Genomic DNA, 25,478 nt, shown 5'->3' with positions numbered 1-25,478 from the left:
ATGAGACTAGATATCAATTACAGGAAAAAATCTGTAAAAAGTGAAAACACATGGAGGCTAAACAATCCACTACTTAATAACCAAGAGATCACTGAATAAATCAAAGAGGAAATCAAAAAATACCTAGAAACAAATGACAATGAAACCACGACGACCCAAAACCTACGGGAGGCAGCAAAAGCAGTTCTAAGAGGGAAGTTTATAGCAATACAATCCTACCTTAAGAAAAAAGAAACATCTCAAATAAACAACCTAACCTTATAGCTAAAGAAATTAGAGAAAGAACAAAAAAGCCCCAAAGTTAGCAGAAGACAAAATCATAAAGATCAGATCAGAAAAAAATGAAAAAGAAATGAAAAAAACGATAGCAAAGATCAATAAAACTAAAAGCTGGTTCTTTGAGAATATAAACAAAATTGATAAACCATTAGCCAAACTCATCAAGAAAAAAAGGGAGAAGACTCACATCAGTAGAATTAGAAATGAAAATGAGGAAGTAACAACTGACACTGCAGAAATACAAAGGATCATGAGAGATTACTACAAGCAACTATATGCCAATAAAATGGACATCCTGGACGAAATGTACAAATTCTTAGAAATGCACAACCTTCCGAGACTGAACCAGGAAGAAATAGAAAATATGAACAAACCAATCATAAGCACTGAAATTGAAACTGTGATTAAAAATCTTCCTACAAACAAAAGCCCAGGACCAGATGGCTTCACAGGTGAATTCTATCAAACATTTAGAGAAGAGCTAACACCTATCCTTCTCAAATTCTTCCAAAATATAGCAGAGGGAGAAACACTCTCAAACTCATTCTACGAGGCCACCATCGCCCTGATACCAAAACCAGACAAAGATGTCACAAAGAAAGAAAACTACAGGCCAATATCACTGTTGAAAATAGATGCAGAAATCCTCAACAAAATACTAGCAAACAGAATCCAACAGCACATTAAAAGGATCATACATCATGATCAAGTGGGGTTTATCCCAGGAATGCAAGGATTCTTCAGTATACACAAATCAATGTGATACACCATATTAACAAATTGAAGGAGAAAAAATATATGATCATCTCAATAGATGCAGAGAAAGGTTTTGACAAAATTCAACACCCATTTATGACAAAAACCCTCTGGAAAGTGGGCATAGAGGGGACTTACCTCAACATAATGAAGGCCATATATGACACTCCCACAGCCAACATCGTCCTCAATGGTGAAAAACTGAAACCATTTCCACTAAGATCAGGAACAAGACAAGGTTGCCCACTCTCAGCACTATTATTTAACATAGTTTTGGAAGTCTTAGCCACAGCAATCAGGGAAGAAAAAGAAAGAAAAGGAATCCAAATCAGAAAAGAAGAAGTAAAGCTGTCACTGTTTGCAGATGACATGACACTATACATAGAGAATCCTAAAGATGCTACCAGAAAACTACTGGAGCTAGTGAATGAATTTGGTAAAGTAACAGGATACAAAATTAATGCACAGAAATCTCTTGCATTCCTATACACTAATGATGAAAAATCTGAAAGTGAAATTAAGAAAACACTCCCATTTACCATTGCAACAAAAAGAGTAAAATACCTGGGAATAAACCTACCTAAGGAGACAAAAGACCTGTATGCAGAAAATTATAAGGCACTGATGAAAGAAATTAAAGATGATACAAATAGGTGGAGAGGTATACTGTGTTCTTGGATTGGAAGAATCAACATTGTGAGAATGACTATACTACCTAAAACAATCTACAGGTTCAGTGCAATCCCTATCAAATTACCACTGGCATTTTTCACAGAACTAGAACAAAAAATTTCACAATTTGTATGGAAACACAAAAGACCCCGAATAGCCAAAGCAATCTTGAGAAAGAAAAACGGAGTTGGAGGAATCAGGCTCCCAGACTTCAGACTATACTACAAAGCTACAGTAATCAAGACAGTATGGTACTGGCAGAGTAACAGAAATATAGATCAATGGAATAGGATAAAGAGCCCAGAGATATACCCATGCACATATGGTCACCTTATCTTTGATAAAGGAGGCACGAATATACAATGGATAAAAGACAGCCTCTTCAATAAGTGGTGCTGGGAAAACTGGACAGCTATATGTAAAAGAATGAAATTAGAACACTGCCTAACACTGTACACAAAAATAAACTCAAAATGGATTAAAGACCTAAATGTAAGGCCAGAGAGACACTATGAAACTCTCAGAGGAAAACATAAGCAGAACACTCTATGACATAAATCACAGCAAGATCCTTTTTGACCCACCTCCTACAGAAATGAAAATGAAAACAAAAATAAACGGGATCTAATGAAACGTAAAAGCTTTTGCACAGCAAAGGAAACCATAAACAAGATGAAAAGACAACCTTCAGAATTGGAGAATATATTTGTAAATGAAGCAGCTGACAAAGGATTAATCTCCAAAATTTACAAGCAGCTTATGCAGCTCAATATCAAAAAAACCACCCAATCCAAAAATGGGCAGAAGATGTAAATAGACATTTCTCCAAAGAAGATATACAGATTGCCAACAAACACATGAAAGAATGGTCAACATCATTAATCATTAGAGAAATGCAAATCAAAACTACAATGAGATATCATCTCACACTGGTCAGAATGGCCATCATCAAAAAAATGTAGAAACAACAAATGCTGGAGAGGGTGTGGAGAAAAGGGAACCCTTTTGCACTGTTCGTGGGAATGTAAATTGATGCAGCCAGTATGGGGAACAGTATGGAGGTTCCTTAAAAAACTAAAAATAGAACTACCGTACGACCCAGCAGTCCCACTTCTGGGCATATACCCTGAGAAAACCATAATTCAAAAAAGAGTCATGTACCACAATGTTCATTGCAGCTCTATTTACAATAGCCAGGATATGGAAGCAACCTAAGTGTCCATCGACAGATGAATGGATGAAGAAGATGTGGCACATATATACAATGGAATATTACTCAGCCATGAAAAGAAACGAAACTGAGTTGTTTGTAGTGAGGTGGATGGACCTGGAGTCTGTCATACAGAGTGAAGTAAGTCAGAAAGAGAAATTCTAATACCGTATGCAAACAAATATATATGGAATCAAAAAAAAAAAATGCTCATGAAGAACCTAGGGGCAAGATGGGAATAAAGATGCAGACCTACTAGAGAATGGACTTGAGGACACGGGGAGGGGGAAGGGTAAGCTTGGACAAAGTGAGAGAGTGGCATGGACATATATACACTACCAAATGTAAAACCGGTAGCTAGTCGGAAATAGCAGCATAGCACAGGGAGATCAGCTCGGTGACTTGTGACCATCTAGAGGGGTGGGATAGGGAAGCTGGGAGGGAGGGAGATGCAAGAGGGAAGAGATATCATGATATATGTATATGTATAACTGATTCACTTTGTTATAAAGCAGAAAGTAACACACCATTGTAAAGCAGTTATACTCCAATAAAGAAGTTAAAAATAAAATAAAATGACAGTAAAGGGACTTTTAAAAGGCAAAAGAATGGGAGAAGAGACAATGGCAGCAGTGGATGAAAAGTAATAGATTAGGAGATCTGAGAAAGCTGAGCCAGCAGTGGGGAAGAGCTAGGAACGAACCCTATTTATATTGTGGAACAAAGGCCTTGGAATTGGGAGCATGAGATAGCTCACACAGTAAAGGCTGAAAACAGGATGATTTGTTGAGAATCTGATTAAGAAGCAGTTGGATTCTCTGATCCCTTCCTGTACAACTCATAGCAAATGATTCTCCCTTTGGCACCTTAAGAGAACACTAGAGTTTTTTTTCCGTGGTGGTGGTAAAAGAGAGACTTTCTGGACTATTGCACCACAGGCTCACTTAAGGGTGTGTATGGGCTATTTACTGAAGATAGATAAGTTTACATACTGAATATGAGAGCTGTTAACCTTATTCCCCCTTTGACGTGTCAACATTAATCTTTGCATGCTTTTTGTCTCTGTCTTAGAATTGAAGAAGTACAGGTATCTTAGTTTTAGAACTCAGGTCTTTTCTGTTATTTTTTGACGAGGGAGCCAGTTCAGAAGCAAACTTCCTGTCATAGGTATTATAACATTTTTCATTATTGTTTTCCTGTTTTACTTTGCATTATTATTTAACTTGATGAATATTTCTAACATACAGAAAAGTACAGAAAATAATGAGACTGTTGACTTACCTTCTTTCAATTTTAATAAATAGTAACAGTTTACCATATTTGTCTTAGGTCTGCCTTTTGAGAATTAAATACTTTTTTATTCTTAAAACCCTCTCATCTCATTCCATTCTCCCAGAGTAACCACCATATGAAGTTGGCAAGGATCCTTCTCAAGCGTGTATAAGCTCTTATTAAACATATACTTGTATCTACAACCGTACATAAAGTATTGTTTGTATGATTTAAAAGTTTATATAAAGAGTTTCAAACTGTAGTCATCTTTTTGACCTGTGCGTTTTTGTTTACTTTTTGAGGTTCCTGCTGATAAATATAGATCTAGTTTAATTATTTTCACTTCTCTATAGTAATCCATTGCATGAACATTTCTATTCCCCTGTTGATGGGCATTTAAGTTGTTCTGAATTCATAATTATGAGTGTCAGTACTGCATTTAGTATCGTTATTCATGTCTCCTTGTGCTCATATATATATACTTAGTGATTTAAGGAGTGGAATTGCTTTTCATAGGGTTTGAATGCCCATGTTAACCATATTAAATATTGCCATATTGCTCTTCTGTGGGTTTGTACCATATCAACCCTTGGTATTTTTTTTTAGTTTCTGCCAGTCTGATAGTTGTCAGATGCTTGTGTTTGTGTGTGTGTATGTGTGTGTTTTGTTTTGTCATTTTGTATTTTTTGTATTTCTGTGATTACTAGCAAAGAGAATTTCTTCATTTGTTTGTCTATCTTGGTTTCTTATTTGATGAATTGCCTATTCATAGCCTATACCCATTTTCCTAATAGATTGTTTCTTTTTTCTTATTGATTTGTTAGAAGTGTGTTTGTGTGTGTGTGTGTGTGTGTGTGTGTGTGTGTATTTTGGATATTGCTACTTTGCCAAATGCTATTTTGGTAATTGAATTCTAGTTGAATTGTATTGTGGTCAGACTGATTTATATGATTTTAGATTGAGTATTTTTCATGATTTCATTTTATTTGTCTCATTGGCTTGTCAGATAGAACATTTTGTTCGGTTTCTTAGTGGTTGCTTTTGGGATTTTAGTATAATTGCTATTACATTGTACTTTTGAGTAATATTATCTTACTTCATCAGTATTATAAGAACCTTACAACAATATACTTCCATTTCTTCTCTCTCAGCCTTTGTACTATTTTTTGTCAAATGTTTTACTTCTTTATATGTTATAACCCCCCCCACATAAATCATTATTAATTTTGGTTTAAACAATAAATTATGTTTTATGGAGATTTTTTAAAAGTTCTATATATACATATATTTATCATTTCTGGTGTACTTCATTGTCTTGTTTTCCGGTCACTCTTTCGTTCATTCTTTCATGTGTGTGTTTTTTAAAAGTAAATAAATAAATAAGTTTATTTATTTATTTACTTATCTACTATTTATTTATTTTGGGCTGCGTTGGGTCTTCGTTGTTGTGCGCGGGCTTTCTCTAGTTGAGACGAACGTGGGCTCCTCTTTGTGGTGCGTGGGCTCCTCGTTGCAGTGGCTTCTCTTGTTGTCAAGTATGGGCTCGAGGCATGCAGGCTTCAGTAGTTGTGGCACACAGGCTTAGTTGCTCTGCGGCATGTGGGATCTTCCCGGACCAGGGCTCGAACCCGTGTCCCCTGCATTGGCAGGCGGATTCTCAACCACTCTGCCACCGGGGAAGTCCCCATTCATTCTTTTGAATTCCATCTGTATTTTTCCTTCCGCCTGAAGGACAGCTTTTATCATTTCTTTAGTGTAGATCTGCTGGTGATGAATCTTTCACCTTCTATATCTGACAGAGTCTTTATTTACCCTTTATGCCTGAAAGGCAGTTGCAAGTGAGTATAGAATTCTAGATTTACTTTTTCTCTTTCAGTATTTTAAAGATGTTGCTCCATTGTCCATTGTCTTGCATTGTTTCAGATGAGAAGTCTTCATCCTCAGAATGAAATGTATTTCTCTCAGTTTAAAATGTTCTTTTTGTGGTTTTAAGTATTTTGACTTTGATATACCTTGGTATAGATTCCCCCCCACCCCCGCCATGTTTCTTGTTCGTGGGGTTCTTTGAGATTCTTGGATTGGTGGGATTATAGTTTCCATAAGATTTGGAAAATTTTTGGTCATTATTTCTTCAAATATTTTTCTGTCACCTTTTCCACTTTGGGAACTCCAATTACACATCTGTTCGGTTGGTTGAAGTTATACCACAGCTCATGCATAAACAGCTGTTCTTATTTATGTTTTGTCTTTTTCCCCTGTCTAGTTCATTTCGGATAGTTTCTATTTCTGTTGTCAAGTTCACTACTTTTTTCTATAATCTTTTGTCTCTCCTTAACTTGGAGAACACATATAGGTAGTTATAGTAACTTTTTTATGGCTGTATTTGCTTATTTTATTATTTGTGTGATTGCTGCATCTGTTTTTATTGATGGATTTTTTTCGCCTTATTTTGGGCCGTATTTTCCTTATTTGCATACTTATTAATCTTTTGATTGGATGCCAGAAATTGTACATTTTACCTTGTTTAGTGTTGTTATTTTTGTATTCCTTTACACATTTCTAAACTTTGTTCTGGCATGTAGTTAAGTATTTTTGAAATAGTTTGATTCTCTTGAAGCTTGTTTTTTAAGCTTTGTTAGGTAGAACTAGAATCGATTTTTGGCAGTCTCGTTGAGTGTTCTACCTGATGCCTGTGTATTTCGAAGTTTTTCCACCTAGCTCCTGGGATAATGTATTATTTCTGGTCCTTTGTCTGAAATTCATCCATTCATATAACTAGCCTTCTGTTTTGTTGTTTAAAGTAGGAATTCTATCTTTCTCATTGCATTTTAGCCAGTAACTTCAATTTGTTTGCTTTTGGTCCATTGAAATTTATTGTGATTTTTTTTTTTTTATGGCTCACTATATGGTCTGTTTTGTTAAATGTTCACCTTCATTTAAAAGCAATGTGTTATTTGCTGTGCTTTATAAATGTAGAGTTTGTTAATATTATTTAAAAATTTATTTTCTCCTTGCTCCATCAATTATTGATTGGGGTATGTTAAAAATACAATTTTTGATTGTTTATTTTCCATGGATTTCTATGATTTTTACTTCATGTATTTTGAAGCCCGTTATTAGGTGCCTACATGTTTAGGATTGTTATGTCTTCTGGATGAATCATCCCCTTTGTCACTATGAATTGTATATGTTTATTGCTGGAAATATACCTTGTTCTGGAGTCTGCTTTTATATTTTCTGATGTTAATATAGCCTCAGTAGCTTAGTTATGACTAGAGTTTCTATGGTATATTCTTCTGTACCCTTTTACTTTCATTCTGTTGCTTTTATATTTTAAAAATGTGTCTCTTAACTGCATGTAGTTGAGTTTTTAATGCAATCTAATAAGCTCATTAATTCAAATGCTTAAGTTCATTTAAATGTAATATATAATAATTATCAATGTGGTCAGGTTTGAGGTCTACCGTGTTGGTATTTGTTTTCTGTTTTTCCATATATTCCTTATTTCCCCTTTCTCCTTTCTTGCTTTCTTTAGAGATCATTGAGTTTCCAGGGTTTCATTTTAGTATACCATCTTCTCTATTTTTCGCATATTGCTTATTATTGCATTTCTAGTGGTTTCTCTAAAGATTACAAAATGCCTTTTTTACTTTTCACAGTCAACCTTGAGTTTATAGTATGCCACTTCAAGGACATTGTATTCACAGTCGACATTGAATATACAGTTGACCCTTAAACAATGCAGCTATTAAGCGTGCTGACCCCTGCAAAGTTGTAAATCCGCATCTAACTTTATAATCAGCCCTCCATATCCACGGTTCAGTATCCATGGGTTCAACCAGCTATGGATCGTGTAGTACTGCAGTTAGTATTTATCGAAAAAAATCCATGTATAAGTGGACCCATGCAGTTCAAACCTGTGTTGTTCAAGGGTCAACTATATACCATTTTATGGAAAGTACAAGACCGTATAGTATTTCAATTTACCAAGCTCCTGCCTTTCGTGATTCAAATTATATTATAAACCCCACCAGTTATTTTTGCTTTTAACAGTTAATAGTCTCTTGAAGAAATGATGCAAAAAAAGAAAAAAAAAGACCCTTTTAAATCAAAATATTTACCTTTGAGTTGTCTCCATTTTCTCTTGTAGATCTGAGGTTCCATCTGAGTCATTTCCCTTTTGTCTGTGTAATTTTCCTTACTATTTCTTGTATAGCTGATAGTTTTGTTCTGCATAGAAGTCTGGTTTTTTTGTTTTCTTTTTTTTTTTTTGGATTGAAATGGACATTTCTTTTATTTATTTATTTATTTATTTATTTATTATTTATTTATGGCTCTGTTGGGTCTTCGTTTCTGTGCGAGGGCTTTCTCCAGTTGCGGCGAGCGGGGGCCACTCTTCATCGCGGTGCGCGGGCCTCTCACCTTCGCGGCCTCTCTTGTTGCGGAGCACAGGCTCCAGACACGCAGGCTCAGTAGTTGTGGCTCACGGGCCTAGTTGCTCCGCAGCATGTGGGATCTTCCCAGACCAGGGCTCGAACCCGTGTCCCCTGCATTGGCAGGCAGATTCTCAACCACTGCGCCACCAGGGAAGCCCTTTTTGTTTTCTTTTAACGCTTCAAAGATGTATTTTCATTTTCTATTTGCTCCTTTGTTTCTGATGAAATTTTCAGTCATTCTTAATGTTCTTCCCCTAGTGTATCCTTTTTAGCTGCTTTTAAGATGTTCTTTTTGACATTAGTTTTCAGTTTGACTGTGAAATTCCTAGCTTTCATTTAAAAAATATTTATCCTGCTTGTGTTTCACAGAACAGGAGGATCTGTGTGTTGAACATGTGAACCATTATTTATTCAGCCCTGTGCTCTCTCTCCTTTTCCTTAGGATTCCAGTCATGTGTTTTATTGTTTCATATTATCCCACATATTTCTGATGCTCTGTTTTTATTTTTTCTCTCTCTGAATTGGGTTAAGTAATTTATATTGAATTGTCTTTGAGTTCGTTATTCCTTTCCTCTGTTCTGTCCATCTGTTCCTAACTTCATTCATAGTTTTTTTATTTTTATTTTTTTATTTCAGACTTTTTATTCTTCATTTCTAGGTTATACTTTGTTCTTTCAATTCTTTTCTGATTCTCCATATTTTTTGCTCATTTTGTCCATTTTCTCAATTCTTTTTTTATTTCATTTTTTTATACAGCAGGTTCTTATTAGTTATCTATTTTATACATATTAGTGTATATATGTCAATCCCAATCTGCCAGTTCATCCCACCACCACCCCCCCATTAATTCTTTAATAATATAGAGACATATTTTAAAGTCTTTTTTGCTCATTCCAGCAAGTGTGTCATCTGTGAACTTCATTCTTTGGCCTGTTTGTTTTTTTGTTTGTTCGGTTTTTTTTATTTTTGGCTGTGTTGGGTCTTCGTTGTGCACGGGCTTCTCATTGCAGTGGCTTCTCTTGTTGCGGAGCACAGCCTCTAGGCGCATGGGCTTCAGTAGTTGTGGCACGCAGGCTCAGTAGTTGTGTCTCGTGGGCTTCAGAGCACAGGCTCAGCAGTTGTGGCACACGGGCCCAGCTGCTCCGCGGCATGTGAGAGCTTCCCGGACTAGGGCTCGAACCCGTGTCCCCTGCATTGGCAGGCAGATTCCCAACCCCTGGGCCACCAGGGGAGTCCCATTTTGACTGTTTTTTTCTCTTGACTTTTCCTACTTCTTTCCCTGTCTCGTAATTTTAAAGTTGTATTCAAGAGCAGTACAGAGACTAAAGTAGTTAATACTTTCTTCCTGAATGGTCTTGCCTTTTCCTTTGTCAGGGAGCAAGGATAAGAGACTGACCTCTTTGGTCTAATCAGTAATTTAGCTGAGTTGGTGCTCAGTTGTTGCTTGAGCTAGTTTCAGTTCATTGAAAGTGAAGTGGGGAATTCTATGGCAGTCCAGTGGTTAGGATTCTGTGCTTTCACTGCTGAGGGCCTGGGTTCATTCCCTGGTCAGGGAACTAAGATCCTGCAAGCCAAAGTGGCCGTGCTTTTTTATAGTATGTGCAATATCTCAGTGAGTCTTCAAATTCTGACTGGCTTATTCTTATCAATCTATAAACATACAAATTCCTGGAATCTTTTCTAGAGTAACAGAATCATATAAAATCCATCCCAGTGTCTATTTTAAGAAATGCCTCAAATAATTCTGTTGCACAGCCAGGTAAATGAAAGTTTTATTAATCTTTCTTATTTTTGTTTGTTTTAGAAATGCTCCACTGGACTTTTTTATTCTTTTAAAATATGTATAGGAAAGTTGGAATTGTAGTTGTTCATAAACCATGTCTTATTGTTATTCCACTTTTAGCTTTTGATATTCTTTTTATGTATATTTATCAGATGTAGCTGAAATTCATTGGTTCATTGTGTAAATTTTAATACTAAAAGGTATCTTTTTGTAATTTTATTTTATTTTATTTATTTATTTTGGCTGTTCTTGCACGATCTTAGTTCCCCTAACAGGGATTGAACCCACTCCCTCAGCATTGAAAGGGCAGAGTCCTAACCATTGGACCACTAGGGAGTTCCCCTGTAATTTTATTTTTTTGATAACAAAAAATGTTAAACTTATAATTACTATTTATCTGTTACATCTTTGTTTCAGTTACCAATGTGTGTTTATTTACCCTCCCTCCACTTGATAATATTAAAATTTTGTTTTTAAATGTTTGAGTTTGACTGAAATCTTTCATAGAAATATATTAATTCTCACATCTGTGTAAGTAATGACCAGAAATAGTAAATTAGATTTCTGAACAGCATGAATTTCTTCCTATTTATTATGCTTCTTACTCCCCTGCAAGTTAAATTCTTATGGGGAAAGTGATTTCAGTGTCTAGAAACTACATTGGCTCCACTGTGTTTTTGTTTTTTAAATTAAAAAAAATTTTTTTGGCCATACCACACAACATGTGGGATCTTAGCGCCCCAACCAGGAATTGAACCCCCACCCCCTGCATTGGAAGCACAGAGTCTTAACCACTGTACCCCCAGGGAAGTCCCTCCACTACAGTTTTTGTCTTGATGTTTTATTAGTTTGGTTGGGGAAGAGAAAGCCAGGACAGATAACAGAATTGCCATTTCCCATAAATAGTTTTTTCTGCGTGGTCGATGAGAAATGTAGTTGAAAACGCCTGTTGTTTTCAAGTTAGTTTTAGGGGAAATGGCTTGCTTTTAAAAATGCCAATTAGCAAGTGGAAAACTGACTAAATAGAAATGAGACTAACTTAAATGGATGAATTAAGTTGCTTCATACTGATTATACTGTGGTGTTAAAGAAAACTTTGAACTCAAAGTTATATTTTTAAAAGAACAATTATAATTTTCTATTATAGGAATCACATGCAGCCCAACTACAGATCCTTATGGAATTCCTCAAGGTTGCAAGAAGAAATAAGAGAGAGGTATATTATTTTGTGTATTTTACGTAATGTGTCATTTACTATTGTTGACTCTTCCCATTTTTTCCCCATTTTTGTGAAGGCATTTCAGGTTAAAAATTTTATTTAAACATTTACAAGCATTTGAGTTTTCAGGAGTTTTATTTTTTTTTAAGCTTTGTTATTTTAACTTCTTTTACGTTTACAACTTGATATTTTAAAAATCCCTTTTTGGAGGTGTGCTAAAAAGTTTTCTGTAGGAGTGAATATAATGATGTTACCTCAAAGCTATAAAGAATAGATAGTGGAATTATCAAATGGCAGTCTAACTTTCACCCTGAAAAGAAAACGTAGGAAAATTTAGATAATGAAGTCTTAAGTAGAGAGGGTTACAATTTTCCTATGATTAAAATACATCTTGGTGGGGGGAAACAAGTAAAAATATAGCTACCTATTTAGAACTTGGAAAGTGTAAGTCATGCAGGATAACTAAAAGATTACTTTTTATTAATAATTTTATAACAGAATGTCCTAATTTAACATTTAAGATTCCTCAGTCATTTCACAATAGTATAAAATACGGGAAAATGAAAGGCAAAATCCTGTGTTCTTGGTAGCATGCTAAAATAACTTTGAAAACTGTTTTATATTTAAATTCCCAACTGTTATATTTTTACTTTCAGTTGTCTAATTAGGACATTTTTTACTCAAAAAAATATAACCATATTTGTTAGGTTCCAGGCCATCTTTATTATTTTTGAAAATAAAAAGATGAGAACTTATTTTGATGAAGTACTTTAAGTGTGCATTGCCAGAACTTTACATTATCTTAGTTTGATACTTCTCCTTTTTTTGGACTATTCATGATGTCTGTTTTTAACTTTTTCTTTGTTCAGATTGGATTTTTCTGTGTTATGCTAGTGTTGATAGCTAAATGTTCTTTACCTGGTTTATGATTGTATTTTTCTTTAACTTTTGCTGAGGTAGCAGTTGTGATTTTAATGTTTTAGTGTCTATTAAAAATTATCTTCTGTATGAATTTGAGTTTTATATATTCTTCTTGATTTTTAATTTTATTTTTTTGGTGGGTACTTTAACTTCAATTTGCATAAGAATCACCTGAGGATCTTCTTAGAATCCAAGTTCTGATTAAGAGGGTGTGTGTTTGAGCCTGATAATCTGCATTTCTAGCAAGCTCCAGGTGATGATGCTATTGGTCCGTGGACCACACTTTGAGTAACAAAGCTGAACATTTTATAGCATACGGAAACAAAATTATTAATTCAGTATGTACACTCAACCATCTTTGCTATAGCAAATTCTTTGGAAAAGTGATAATTTTTTATATTCCGTACATACCTTCTCTCCTTTCAAAACAGAATGTGAAATTGTTTTGCATTAGTTTTATGTGGTTCTTTTTACCTTAGACTTTGAACTCATCGAGTGAGATTTGGTACATAGGAAATTATCTGATAATGAATCAGTTAAGTGAACAGTCCAAACATACGGATATCTGGGGGGTTAAATGAAATGGCTGATCACTATGTATGATCTGAATTATTTAAGGTTTTCATTAGCCTCTGAGGTTTTTCACACTTCTCTAGTGTCTGTTAATGCTTGCAACATATTTAGATTTGAAATTGTCTCAGGTAAGAAGGATGCAGCATATAACTATAAAATAAACAACTATGAACGTTCTGGGACTTTCACTAGCAAGCTGACAAGTTAGCCCGCCACAGTTTCGTAGATGCTGGCAGAAGACATGAGACTTCTGGGTTGGAAATAAAGCCTTGATTACTCATGGCATATCTGGCAGCATCAGCTTCATGACCTGCAAGTCCCTCAGGGGCGGTTTAGAGATGGGCCTTGGTAGATTCTGCATATAAAATGGATATATATTACAACCAAAGAACCTTGAACTTAGGATACCCCCGTCTTTTAAAGGGGTCTGCTAGCAAATCTGTTCAGTCTTTGCCCTGCAGGGAGACACTATTTTTATTTTATTGATCAGAAAACAAATCTGCCCTCTCTCCTGGAGAAAGTCACTATTTCTGTCTTGCCAGGGTGTTCACTAAACAAACATCCTTGAAAAGATAATTTGGAACAAAAGTTATCAAAAGATGTGCAGAAATGGGAGAGATCAATGGAGAATGTTTCCCAACGATAGCTCTTCCTTGTTATATTAATTTGTCCTCTCTCTGATGTGGTGGCCGGTGGCCTCCAATAACTCCTTCTATGATATTGCCTTTGGTCATATAGCCCTTAGTATCAGTGTTCCTATATTTTTGTTATTATGTCTGGGTTAATTGTGCTTTAGAATTTTTTAGCTTGAGTTTAGTTTGAATCTCATAAGATCCTTGTGAATGATGGATTTCTTTTCTCTCTTGGATCATATTTTCTTATGGTAGGCAATTTAACCAAGAAACATACTGGTTCCAAGTACTTCTGGATATTGGTGCCTCTTAATATGCAATGATTATACTGATATTAATACATTTTGGTTTTCTTGTTTTTAATGTATCCATAATTGAGTGATTCTGAGTATTTCAGGTTTAACTACACAAGGGACTCTGAGGAGCTAGGTTAACAAAGTTTTAAAACTTCGAAAATTTGGAGCTAGGTTAACAGACTTAAAAACTTACCAGTTACTTTGATTAAATTACATAAATTTTTCCGTGATTGGAGTCAGGTACACTAGAGATTTGGAAATAGTAAACTTCAGTCTAGAAAATGTAGTTGACTAATACCTCATGATTTAGTACAGACAGAATGAAGTGAGTGGTTATTTTTTTTTGCATATATTATGAAGTATATATTTGTGTGTTTAATCCTCAAAGTGAATATGGTTGTTAAAGGTCTTATTTCCTGTAGTATAACTTATACTTGAACTTATTCAAGCAAAATACAGACTGACCAGGAGACAAACTACTGCTTCTGATTTTTTTTTCCTAAGATTAACATTCAGACTTTGAAAATTAACTTTGTGATTTTATGCTTGACTTTTAATTGCGGTTATGATGAGTCTAAACCAAGACTAAGAATCTGCTTTTCAGATTTAACATACTTATTTGTTCCAATGTCACATCTTGCTGTTAGAATCCTACATTTAATTTTTATTTGTGATTTATTTTTTTCCTTGAATCTCCTTTGAATATTAAGAGAAAGGAATGTGCAAGGCACATAGTAGGCATTTTCATTAGTTATCTATTGCTGTGTAACAAGTTACCCTCAAATTTAATGGCTTACAAACATCATTTAATATATTGTGTCAGGAATCTTGGTGCAGAGTAACTGAGTGCCTTTGCTCAGGGTTTCTCACCAAGCTACGCTCCACATGTTGGCCAGGGCAGCAGTTATCTTAAGGTTCGACTGGGATAGGAATGCTTCCAAGTTCACTTGTTGGCTGTTGGAAAGAGATACCATATTCTTACCACATGTGCTTCTCCATAGGATAACTTACTGTGTGGCAGCTGACTTCCCTCAGAGGGAGCAAGAGAGGGTTTTGAAGACAGCAGTCACATGCTTTTTGTAGATTAATCTTGAAAGTTACATCTCAACAAGTGTTCTGTTTTTTCCATTAGAAGCAAATCTTTGGGTCCAGCCTACACAAAGAGAGGGAATTACACAAGGGTGTGAATTCTGAGGTGGGAATCTTTGGAGGCTTTCTTAGAGCCAGCCTACCACAGCACTTAATAAATATATGTTTTTAAATGAACATGTTATTCTTTCTTCATGGTCAGATTGAACAAAAGGGCTTTGGGTTCCATGTAAAAGCCAGTCTCCTCTGTGCAAATTTGTACCAGCATTTGAACAATTGTCTTATATTTCATACGATTTAATTTTAAAATATACTTTTGGACATTTGTGGTACCTGTTTAATTCATTGTAATAGGACAGTTTTGATGACTCTTGGTTTCCTTTTGGTTTTGTTTGGAATTTTATTTTGAATATTTGAAAGAATTGCATTTTACAATGTTTTTATATGAAATAAAGCACAGAAAACTTCGTAAAACGAATTTACAGTTTAGAGATTCATAGTAGAGTGATCATCCATGTAACCATCATCCTGATTAAACAATAGGTTTTTGCTAGGCCTCCTGAAGCTCCCTCCCTACCCTTTCCAGATTATAGCCTTCTCCCTTGCCCATTAGGTAGTCAATATTCTGATATTTATGGTAATCACCTCTCTGTTTTTCTTTATTGTTTTGATGCCTAAGTATTTATAAGTCTCTTCTTTTGAACTAATATAAATGCACTTCTGCATTATATAATGTTTTGTTCTTGTCTTTGGCCCAGTGTTAAGATTCATCCCTATTGTTGTATATGGCTATAATTGATTCATTTTTGTTGTTGTATAGTATTCTATTAAATGAATACACCCCATTTTTGTTGTTGATGGACTTGTGAGTTGTTTTTGGTTTTGAGCTGTTTACAAACAATGTTATTTACTATCTTATATATTTATCCAGGTATATATTGGCATATATCTCTCTATGCTACATATGTAGAAGTGGAATTAATGAGTCATAGGATATGTACATCTTCTAATTTAATAGATAATGCCAAACAATGCCTGAGCAGTTGTATTGGTTACTCTTCCTACAGGCATTGTAGGAATGTTCCTATTGCACTATATTCTTGCCAGTACTTGGTGTCAATAGACTTTTTTCAGTTTAGCAAATCTTAGGATATGTATTGCTATCTCTTTGTGGTTTTAAGTTGCATTTCCCTGAGACCAGTGAGGTTGAGTACACAGTACTATGAATTGGCCATTGGGATTTTTGTGTATGTGTGAAGTACTTGTTTAAAGCTTTGTGCATCTTTTCTATTTAGTTGATTTTCTTATTGGTTTATTGTCTATATATTCTAGATAAAAGTTCTTTGTTCTATCTATCTATCTATCTATCTCTCTATCTACTTATCTATAGCAGATCTTTTCCCCCTCTAATTGGGCTGCTTTTTCCATTGTCTTAATGATGTCATTTGATGAGCAGAAGTTTCTGTCTATAATAGAGTCAAATTTATTAGTCTTTCCTGTTATAATTAGTACCTTTTATGTTAGGTAAAGAATTCTTCTCCACCTGAGGGCATGAAGACATTTTGCTGTATTACCTACTTGAATCTTTACCTTTTATTTTTCATACTCACATCTGTAATCTACTTGGGAATTTTTCATATGGGTGTCCAGATGTCCAAGCATCCTTAATTAAAAAGTCCATCCTTTTCCCATTGCTTTGAAATACCACATCTGTCATACATCATGTGTCCATACATGTGTGGGTCTGTTTCTAGGCTCTCTTCTGCTCCACTGGTCTGTTTGTCTATCTTTCTGGCAATACCGCATTGTATTAAATACTAGAACTTTAAAGTAAGTTACTATTCTTTTTTAGGAAAGTCTCAGCTATTCATGGCTCTTTGTATTTCTCTATAAATATTAGAACCAGCTGATACATTTCCATGGTACACCTGCTGTGATTTTTATTGGGATTACTTTGATTCCATAGATGAATTTGGTAGAGTATCTTTACAATATTGAGTCCTCTAGCCTTTGAACATGGTATTTCTCTCTGTATATCTAGGTCCTTAAGAATGTCCTTCAAAATTTTGATGTTTTTCAGGGTATTATTCTTACACATCTTTATTTTAGAGTTGTTCTTAGGTCTTCAATCATTTTTATGCTATTGTAAGTGATGCCTGTGTCTTTAATTTCAGTTTCTTATTATTCATTGCTGGTATATAGAAATGCAGTTGATTTTGACACTTTTTTTGGTATCCAGCAACCTTGTTAAAATCATTAATTCTAATAATTTATTTGTAGATTATTTTATGTTTTCTGTGTACACATCATCATCTGCAAATAATAACAGTTTAGTTTCTTTCTTTATGATCCTTATATCCTTTATTTATTTTTCTTGTCTTACTCTGCTGGCTAGGACATCCGGTACAATGATGAATAGAAGTGGTGATAGCGGGGCATCCTAGTCTTGGTGCTGATCTCAAAGTGAAAGCTTTCGACGTGTCACCATTAGGTATGATGTTTTCTGTAGGTTTTTGGTAGGTATTTTTTTTATCATTCAAGGAGCTAAGTTTCTATTCCCAGTTTCCTAAGAGGATTTTTTTTTCTAAATTATAAGTGGGGGTTGAGTATTCTCCAAAATTTTTGTGCAGTTGAGATGATATTTTTTTTTCATTATGTTAAACTGGATAATTACATTGGTTTAACATTAAAAATCAATCAACTTTGCACCTAGGGTGACCAACTGTCCTGATTTTCCCAAGAGTATTCTAGTTTTATCACTGAATGTTCTGCATTCTAGAAACCCCACCAGGACAGTTGTTTGCCCTACTTGCCTTCCTTATTGCATCTGTATTCATTAATGAGGTTGTTCTTTAATTTTTTTTTTTACACTGATCTTGTCCAATTTTGTTATAAAGATAGTTTTATCAAATGAGTTGAGGAATGTACCCTCTTCTTCTATTTTCTGGAAGAATTTGTATAATCTAGGATGGATGTCTTTGCTGAATGTTTAAGGATTTTGCTGGAGAAGCTATCTGGACCTGTTGTTTGCAGAAGCTTTTTAAGTATTGATTCAGTTACTGCTTATTCATATTTTTGTTTTACATACCATTTTTGACATGTTATACTTTTTCTAAGTGTTGTCTGTTTCATCTAAATTTTCAAATTTATTGGTATTAGCTTGGTCTTAATACTAAGTTTTTAATGTCCCCAGAGTTTTTAGTGATGTCTTTCATTCCTGACTCTGCTTATTGGTGCTGTGCATTTCTCTCTTTTTTCTTGATCAGTTCTTGCCAGAGATGTAACAATTTTGAGTTTTATCTGGGAACCAACTTTCAGTTTTATATTCTCTATTTTGTTTTCCATTTTATTAATACCCTCTTTATATTACAGTTTCCATCCTTCTACTTTCTTTGGTTTTATTTTGTTGTTTCTTTTCTAATTTGTTAATTTGGATATACATATTAGTAGGCAGACTTTTTTCTAATATAGGCATTTGAGGCCACAATTTTTCTTTTAGTTGCATCTAATAATTATGATATGGCATTTTGTTTGTTATTCCTTAGTTCAAAATGGTTTCTAATTTTCATTATAGTTTTTCTTAGGCATGTGGGTTATTTAGAGATAAACTCATTACTTGGATGTGGGGATTTTCTTTTTTTTCTTAATTATGGATTTCTGTTATAATTGCATTGTTATCAGAAAATAATTAGTGTTTTTCTTAATATGATATTTGCATTATCACCCGTTAGTTCATTAAATTTTGAAATATTTGTGCTTGAAAAGAATGTGTTTCCTGCAGTTGCATGGTGTGGTGTAAAGTTTGTTAAACGTATGGTGAGAATTTTTTGCATCCTTACTGAATCTTTGGTTCCTTGTTATATCACTTAACTTATTTGAGGTGATTTTCTTATAGACAGCAGAGGTTTTTCATTCACTTCACCTGACTCAGCAGTCTTAGAATTTTGTATTTAGACCATTTACATTTAATGTAAATTTAGAGTTTAAGCCTGCCATTTTATTATTTGTTTTATGTTTCTTTTCTCTTTTTTTGTTCTTATGTTTTTTCTTTAAGGGTTACTTGACTATATTTATGTATTTTTAAAGACTTTGTTTTTTAGAGCAGTTTTAAGTCCACAGAATTGAAAGGAAGCTACAGAGATTTCCCATACACACTGTAGTAATATACATTTAAGTTTCCTCCATGTCTTTTCATGGATTGAAAGCTCATTTCTTCTTAGCACTGAATATTATTCCATTGTCTGGATGTACCACTATTTATCCATTCATTTTCTGAAGGACATCTTGGTTGTTTCAAGTGTTGGTATTATGAATATAGCTGCTATCAATGTTTTTTTTGGGAATCTTAAGTTTTCAACTCCTTTGGGTAAATACCAAGGAGTGTAATATTGGATCATATGATAAGAGTATGTTTAATTTTTTAAGAAACTGCCAAACTGTCTTCCAGAGTGGCTGTACAATTTTTCATTCCTACCAAGAATAAATGAGAGTTCTTGTTGCCACACATGTTCATCAGCTTTTGGTGTTGTCAGTGTTTTGGGTGTTGGATGATCTAATCAGTGTACAGTGCTTTCTTTTTTTAAAATTTTTTTTTAGTGCTTTCTTGTTTTTATATCCATATATTAATTTTGCTACTCTTTTTTTAACCAACTTTTTTTCTGAAAGTATATCAGTATTCTTTTGTTCAGTTTTGAATATGTCAGATAATTGAAGAAGTCTTGGCAGCTATAATGTATTCTAATTATATTAGCTCTAAAAAACAAAATACTGAATTTAATACTTAAACATATTTTTATCAAATCATAGTGATGGTCAAATAAATGAGTGCCAATGATACCTACCTGCACCAAAGCTAATGTCAATAAAAGGGGGCTCTATTTTTGAATTCTTTTATGTTTTAGTCTTAAGGAATTCTGAGACTTTCTTTCTTCACTTTTTAAATTTAAATTTTTTAAAAATTTTCTTTGGGTTTTGGTACAGTATGCTGTGTTAAGAGAGTGCTTGATGGCTTAAGACTGTGCTCTCAAGTAGCATTTCTCCATCTTATGTATTTATTATTATTATTTTTAGTAGCCCCCAAACTCATAATAGTGTTAAGGCAGATTTGATCCAGAGGTTTGTCTATTATCATTCCCAATTTGTGATCAGTTTTCATTTAGATAATGACAGTTCAGCTTTATGGACTTCCTTCATATATCTCCAAAACATTCTTGGACTCTGATTCATGCTTTTATTCTAGATTCTGCCTCTCTGGCTTATGAAACATATTTGCAGAGTGAAGTTAGCCCAATTTTCTTACTGCTTTTTAAAATGGTTATCCTTTGTCTTTCTTCTATTTCCTTGTACTATAATGTCTTATATTGATGCCTGAAAGGAGAACACTTGTTTTCATTATTCATCACCACTCTCCATATTTCTGGCCACCAAATGTGTAGGTCATTTCCCACACCAATTTTCCAGTTCTCTTTGGACACCAACTGAGTGTCCTACAGTTCAATTCAGTTCAGTTCAGTTCTATCTAACACTGTCTACCTGGAGTTAGCCCCAGATTCCACTGGTTAAGGACTCAGTCCCACAAGACTGAGCTGCCCCTTCAGATGACAATTGCAAGTCCAGAAAGTCACATGTGCATCTGGCCTACTGGCTCTAAATTGGTAGTTCCCATGTCTGCCTCCTTGGGTTTGATAATTTGCTAGAATGGGTCACATAACTTAGGAGAATAGTTTACTTACTAGAGTACCAGTTTATGGTGAAAGGATACAACTCAAGGGGCATGGAGCTTCCATACCCTCTCCAGGTGTGCCATTCTCCAAGCATCTCCATGTGCTCACCAACCTACATGTTCACCAACCCAGAAGCCCTTTGAACCCCTTAAGTTAGTGTTTTTTATGGACGCTTCATTACATGGACATGATTGATCGGCCATTGTTGATTCAACTCAGTCTCCAGCCCCTCTCTCTTCTCTGGATGTTAGAAGGTGGGGCTGAAAGTTCCAACCCTCTAATCACATGGCTGGTTCCCCTAACAACCAATCCCCATCTGGAGGCCCTACAGGAGGCTGTATTTCTTATTATAAATCAGAATAACACAATGTCTTAATAATTTAGAGCTTTAAACTTTTTCAGAATTTCGTCTTGAAATGTAAACACCTCATTTAACATGTGCTCTCTAAATAGTTTCCATTCTCTGAAATTTAAGAAAAAATGTCTTGTCTTGACACCTTTTCAGACTTTTTCGTGTAAGTAGGTTACATCATTTTATCGATACACTATACCTATGTATTTATTAGGGCAGCCCTTGTACCTTGGTTGTTTTATTTTAAATTGAACCATATGAAATTGCTGCTTTTGGAAGTAAAAATTGTTTGAACATTGGTAGTTTTATGTAGTTCATCTAATATATGGCCTTCATATATAGTAATGGATGTATTATCCAGCAAAGCTTTGGGGCACTGGAAGGATGGGACATTATCTTCAGAGGGTTGGGCATTAGCATTTAGTATTTTGAGACTTCAGGTGATACTGGATTTTTTTTCTTGGTACTTCAATTGCAGAAGTGGAGTGAAAAGTTAATTTGATCTTAAATATGTATTATGTATCATATAAGTGATATTGGCTGTCTCTGGATGTTGATATTTTAGATGTTTACTTTCATCCTTCTCTTTAAATGTGTTTTGAAAACAATCATACTAAAGACCCCGTCAGCATTTGTTTAAATAAGGATTTCAGCAGTGGAGCATTTCAAGCTAATTAAATGAAAAAAGTTAAAGGGTGACCATGGGTGAATTAGAGGTTAGGATCAGTGGAGTCGAAAATGGCTATGGACCAAAAGGCAAAAGGATTTAGTGATGATAGGAAATAACTGGGATATTTGTAGATGTCTTAGATCTGTTGACAGTGATTTGGCTGCTTGGACTGAGCCAGACCAGAGTGTTTTTTTATGTTAGAGTGGAAGACTAATTATTGGGAATGGCCAATGAATGCAGTAGAAGTGGAAGTCCCCATCTAGTCTGGGGCATGAGAGAATTTATCACTTGACCAACTTTTATTTGAAAGAGTTCCAAAGCAGACTGTGTCCTTGAGGGAGAGCAAGGTTTCAGTTAAGGTAGGAGTATGGTGTGAAAAATTTTAGGGTGGAGTAAAGTTTATTAAAGTAGATGGAAGAATTGAAAGAATTTGACAATGCTAATCACTTTTTTTTTTAACCCCCTCCCCCTGTCCCCACAATGGTTTCTGTGATACTGTGCTGTCTTTTCTCCTGGCTTTTGCCCTTGCCCTTATTGATGGTTGACATAGAGCTGCTCCTTCTTCCTTTGCCTATCTCTTAACCGTTGGTGTTCCCTACACCCAGTTTTTGTTCTCATCTCTTCTGACTATACTGATTGACATTGGGTGATTTCATTCATTGTCATAAATTCAGATTTATTATTTCTCTTTCTCATAGCTTTTAGGTCTTTGTGTATATTATTATTTACTCTGTTTATTCTGTCTTTTCCCACTTTTTTTCCACCTGGCAAATTACTGTTAGTCCTTCAAGGCTCAGCATTTCATTTAATTTCAGATCCTATTTCAGTTATCCAGTTGCCTTTTCCCTCTCCCCAAGTTTTCCATGTAGGTTAGGGGCAGTCTGTGTACCTTTAATTCTTTGTACATAATATCATCATAATGTTTTCTATGATATTTCAACTATTGGTTTACTTTTTGCCATCTTCCCTAGACTGAGTTCCATGAGGGCAAGGGCTAGAGTTTTCTAAATCCTGTTCTTCACAGTGCTTAGCAAAATGCTTAGGATTGGCAAATATTTGAATTAATATGTTACCAACTATGTATGTATTGCCACAGAAGAAAAGGCGCTTAAAAATCTGTTTGTCTGCCATGTATTTGCTGAATAATCTTGGACAAGTCACTTAACCTTTCTGTGCTTCATTTTCCTGTGTAGTAGTTCCTATTTCACGCCTGGCAATAAATATTACATAAGTATTCATTATTGTTATTTTACATTTTAAAAATTGGCTCAATATATTTGGGTTAGATTACGACAGCCACTTATACGTAATAGTGATAGAAATTTAAATTTGATAGTGTTTCTGAAAAGCAGTTTTGTTTTATGCAGTGAAGATTTGCTGACTATTTCTTTTGATTGAATAATTTCATTTTTAATAATCAGTGAAATTTGAAATGCAGACTCATATGTTCCAGAATTACTTATGATAGTTTGCAGACAACTTAAATCTCTGATGGTTAAATATATTGTTGAATGGGATGCAACAATTAAAATGTTTGTATTTTAATGCCGTGGAGAAAGGTTATGGTGCAGTAGGTAAGATATCAAAGATAAAACATTATCTTAAATATGTTTTAAAAAGTGCTTAAGAGGCTAACTTGTGATTGCTTTGGGGTGGTAGAATTTAACCTCTGAGACTTATTTTTATTTTTAAAATGGGGTTAACTGACATGCTGACATTAATTGCTGACAATTAAATGAGGTAATTTGAAAATTCTTCGGATGTCTTCTGTTTTTATTAAGTCATATTGTCATTGTTGTTCATCTTTAATATTTTTATTATAAAGCCAGTCCTTGTATTAAAGAAAATACTGTTTTCTTAAATATTAAGTCTTTACATTTACTTTTTAACATAGGAACTTACAGCACTTTTTTGTCTGCAGTTTTTCACCCTGACAACCATTAGTGCACATTTTCCTAGAAATCATTTTGTAAACGTTAAGTTATTTTATGATTGTGGTGATGCTTTTGTGGTTTGGTTTAGGCTTTTTATTTCCTCCTCTCTAACCTACAGCAACTGGAGCAGATTCAGAAGGAGTTAAGTGTTTTGGAAGAGGATATCAAAAGAGTGGAAGTAAGATATCAAGAATTTCTCACGTCTCTAGTAATTTTTCAATTTCATGACATTTTTGCTTTTCCTTTAAATTGCTGCATTAAATTTATGGGATTGGTCTCCATTGTATAGAAAGTCACAGTCATAATTTATGCAGTAATAGTTTATTAGGAGGCCTTTTCCTCTAGTTAATGATCAAAGTTAGAGTTTAATCCATTGTTTACTAGAAAGCTAATATTTGAATCAAGAGGAATGCTACTTAATGTTTGCAGAGAATATTTTTAAAGTAGAGACTGACATATCCTGTTTTTCTGTACTTTGGAGAGTTGAACCTAATGATCCAGTTGCCATACTGTCATATTTATCTTAATATTTATCAATAGGGTCTCACCTGGATTAATGATTAGCTAGTTCACTGTTCACATAGTGTACTGTACAACTCATTCAAATTATTTACATTTGTCTTTTTCTGCATTCGGTAGCTTCATTAGTGATGAATATTTATTAAAGTGTTTCTGGTTCTTTAAGAATGTGTATCATAGAAAAAGCTTGTCTCTTAACTTTCAGATATCCTTGCTTTTGTACTCTGTGGAAAGGAAGCCTTGAGAAATTTGGGTGTTGAGACAAAAAGGGACTGATAAAACCTGGGATTGGAAAGGAATATAATATCATAACTCCTTTTGATTTATACATCTTCTCTTTGGAGTGTCTATAACTCTAATAATTGTGCTTCCAGGAAATGAGCGGCTTATACTCTCCTGTCAGTGAGGATAGCACAGTGCCTCAATTTGAAGCTCCTTCTCCATCACACAGGTACAAAGCTTGAAACTTGTAATTGCTTAGGATTTATGTTGCAGAGTGCACATATGGTATTAGTCCTTGGGAGCCTTTTCCATGTAATGTACAAAACCCCTGAGAAATTACTTTGGTCATGATCTAGAAATGAGATTGAGATAGCCTGTTTCCTTAATGCTTTGAATTTTCATGCCAGGGACAGTTAGTGAGTAGAATATTATAATACTGTGAATTCACTTTTGGATTAAAAGTTTGGTGGATTTCTTAAAATAATGGCAGCTTTAAATACTTTTTGAATTAAAATCAGATGACATTAAAAATCTATAATTGGAGAACATGAAATGGTAATATTAGGGAAGAATTAGATAAACTAATACCTTTAACTTTTCCACTAACCGGTTGAATTTTCTTGCAGATCTCGTTCCCCAGATTTAAAATGAGGCCATTAGATAGATCTGTTAGTTTAGATATCCCTGGTATTTTCTTTATAACTCCCCATTATTAATTTGTCTTCCCTTCTGTACCCTCTATTAGAGCAGGAATTACATTTGTCTTGCTCGTGACTGTTCCCCTAGGTTTTAGAGTAGCAGTAGTGACTGGCCTCCTTCAGTAAGTTTTTGTGAAATATAGTGAATGTCTGTGGTCCCTACATAGCTCTGAAGTTCTGTTTGAAATATCTACTACCTAAAATTTGAATTTGAACTTTTTT

At 34.5% G+C, this 25,478-nt stretch overlaps 1 protein-coding gene across 3 annotated transcripts in view; it reads left to right on the top strand.

Annotated features, from left to right (window-relative positions):
* COP1 (COP1 E3 ubiquitin ligase) overlaps positions 1-25,478 on the top strand; it is a 273,507-nt gene that overhangs the window by 52,939 nt on the left and 195,090 nt on the right. For 2 of the 3 annotated variants that reach the window (XM_068541298.1, XM_068541297.1), the window contains exons 6-8: positions 11,556-11,624; positions 23,936-23,995; positions 24,711-24,787. In XM_068541298.1, the coding sequence (XP_068397399.1) occupies positions 11,556-11,624; positions 23,936-23,995; positions 24,711-24,787 (206 nt within the window). The remainder of the gene's footprint in view (positions 1-11,555; positions 11,625-23,935; positions 23,996-24,710; positions 24,788-25,478) is intronic. The other variant, XM_068541299.1, reaches the window with a different exon arrangement.

The sequence above is a fragment of the Eschrichtius robustus genome, chromosome 3 (assembly GCF_028021215.1).
Source record: "Eschrichtius robustus isolate mEscRob2 chromosome 3, mEscRob2.pri, whole genome shotgun sequence".
NCBI lineage: Eukaryota > Metazoa > Chordata > Mammalia > Artiodactyla > Eschrichtiidae > Eschrichtius > Eschrichtius robustus.
This window is presented reverse-complemented; position numbering and strand designations above follow the sequence as displayed.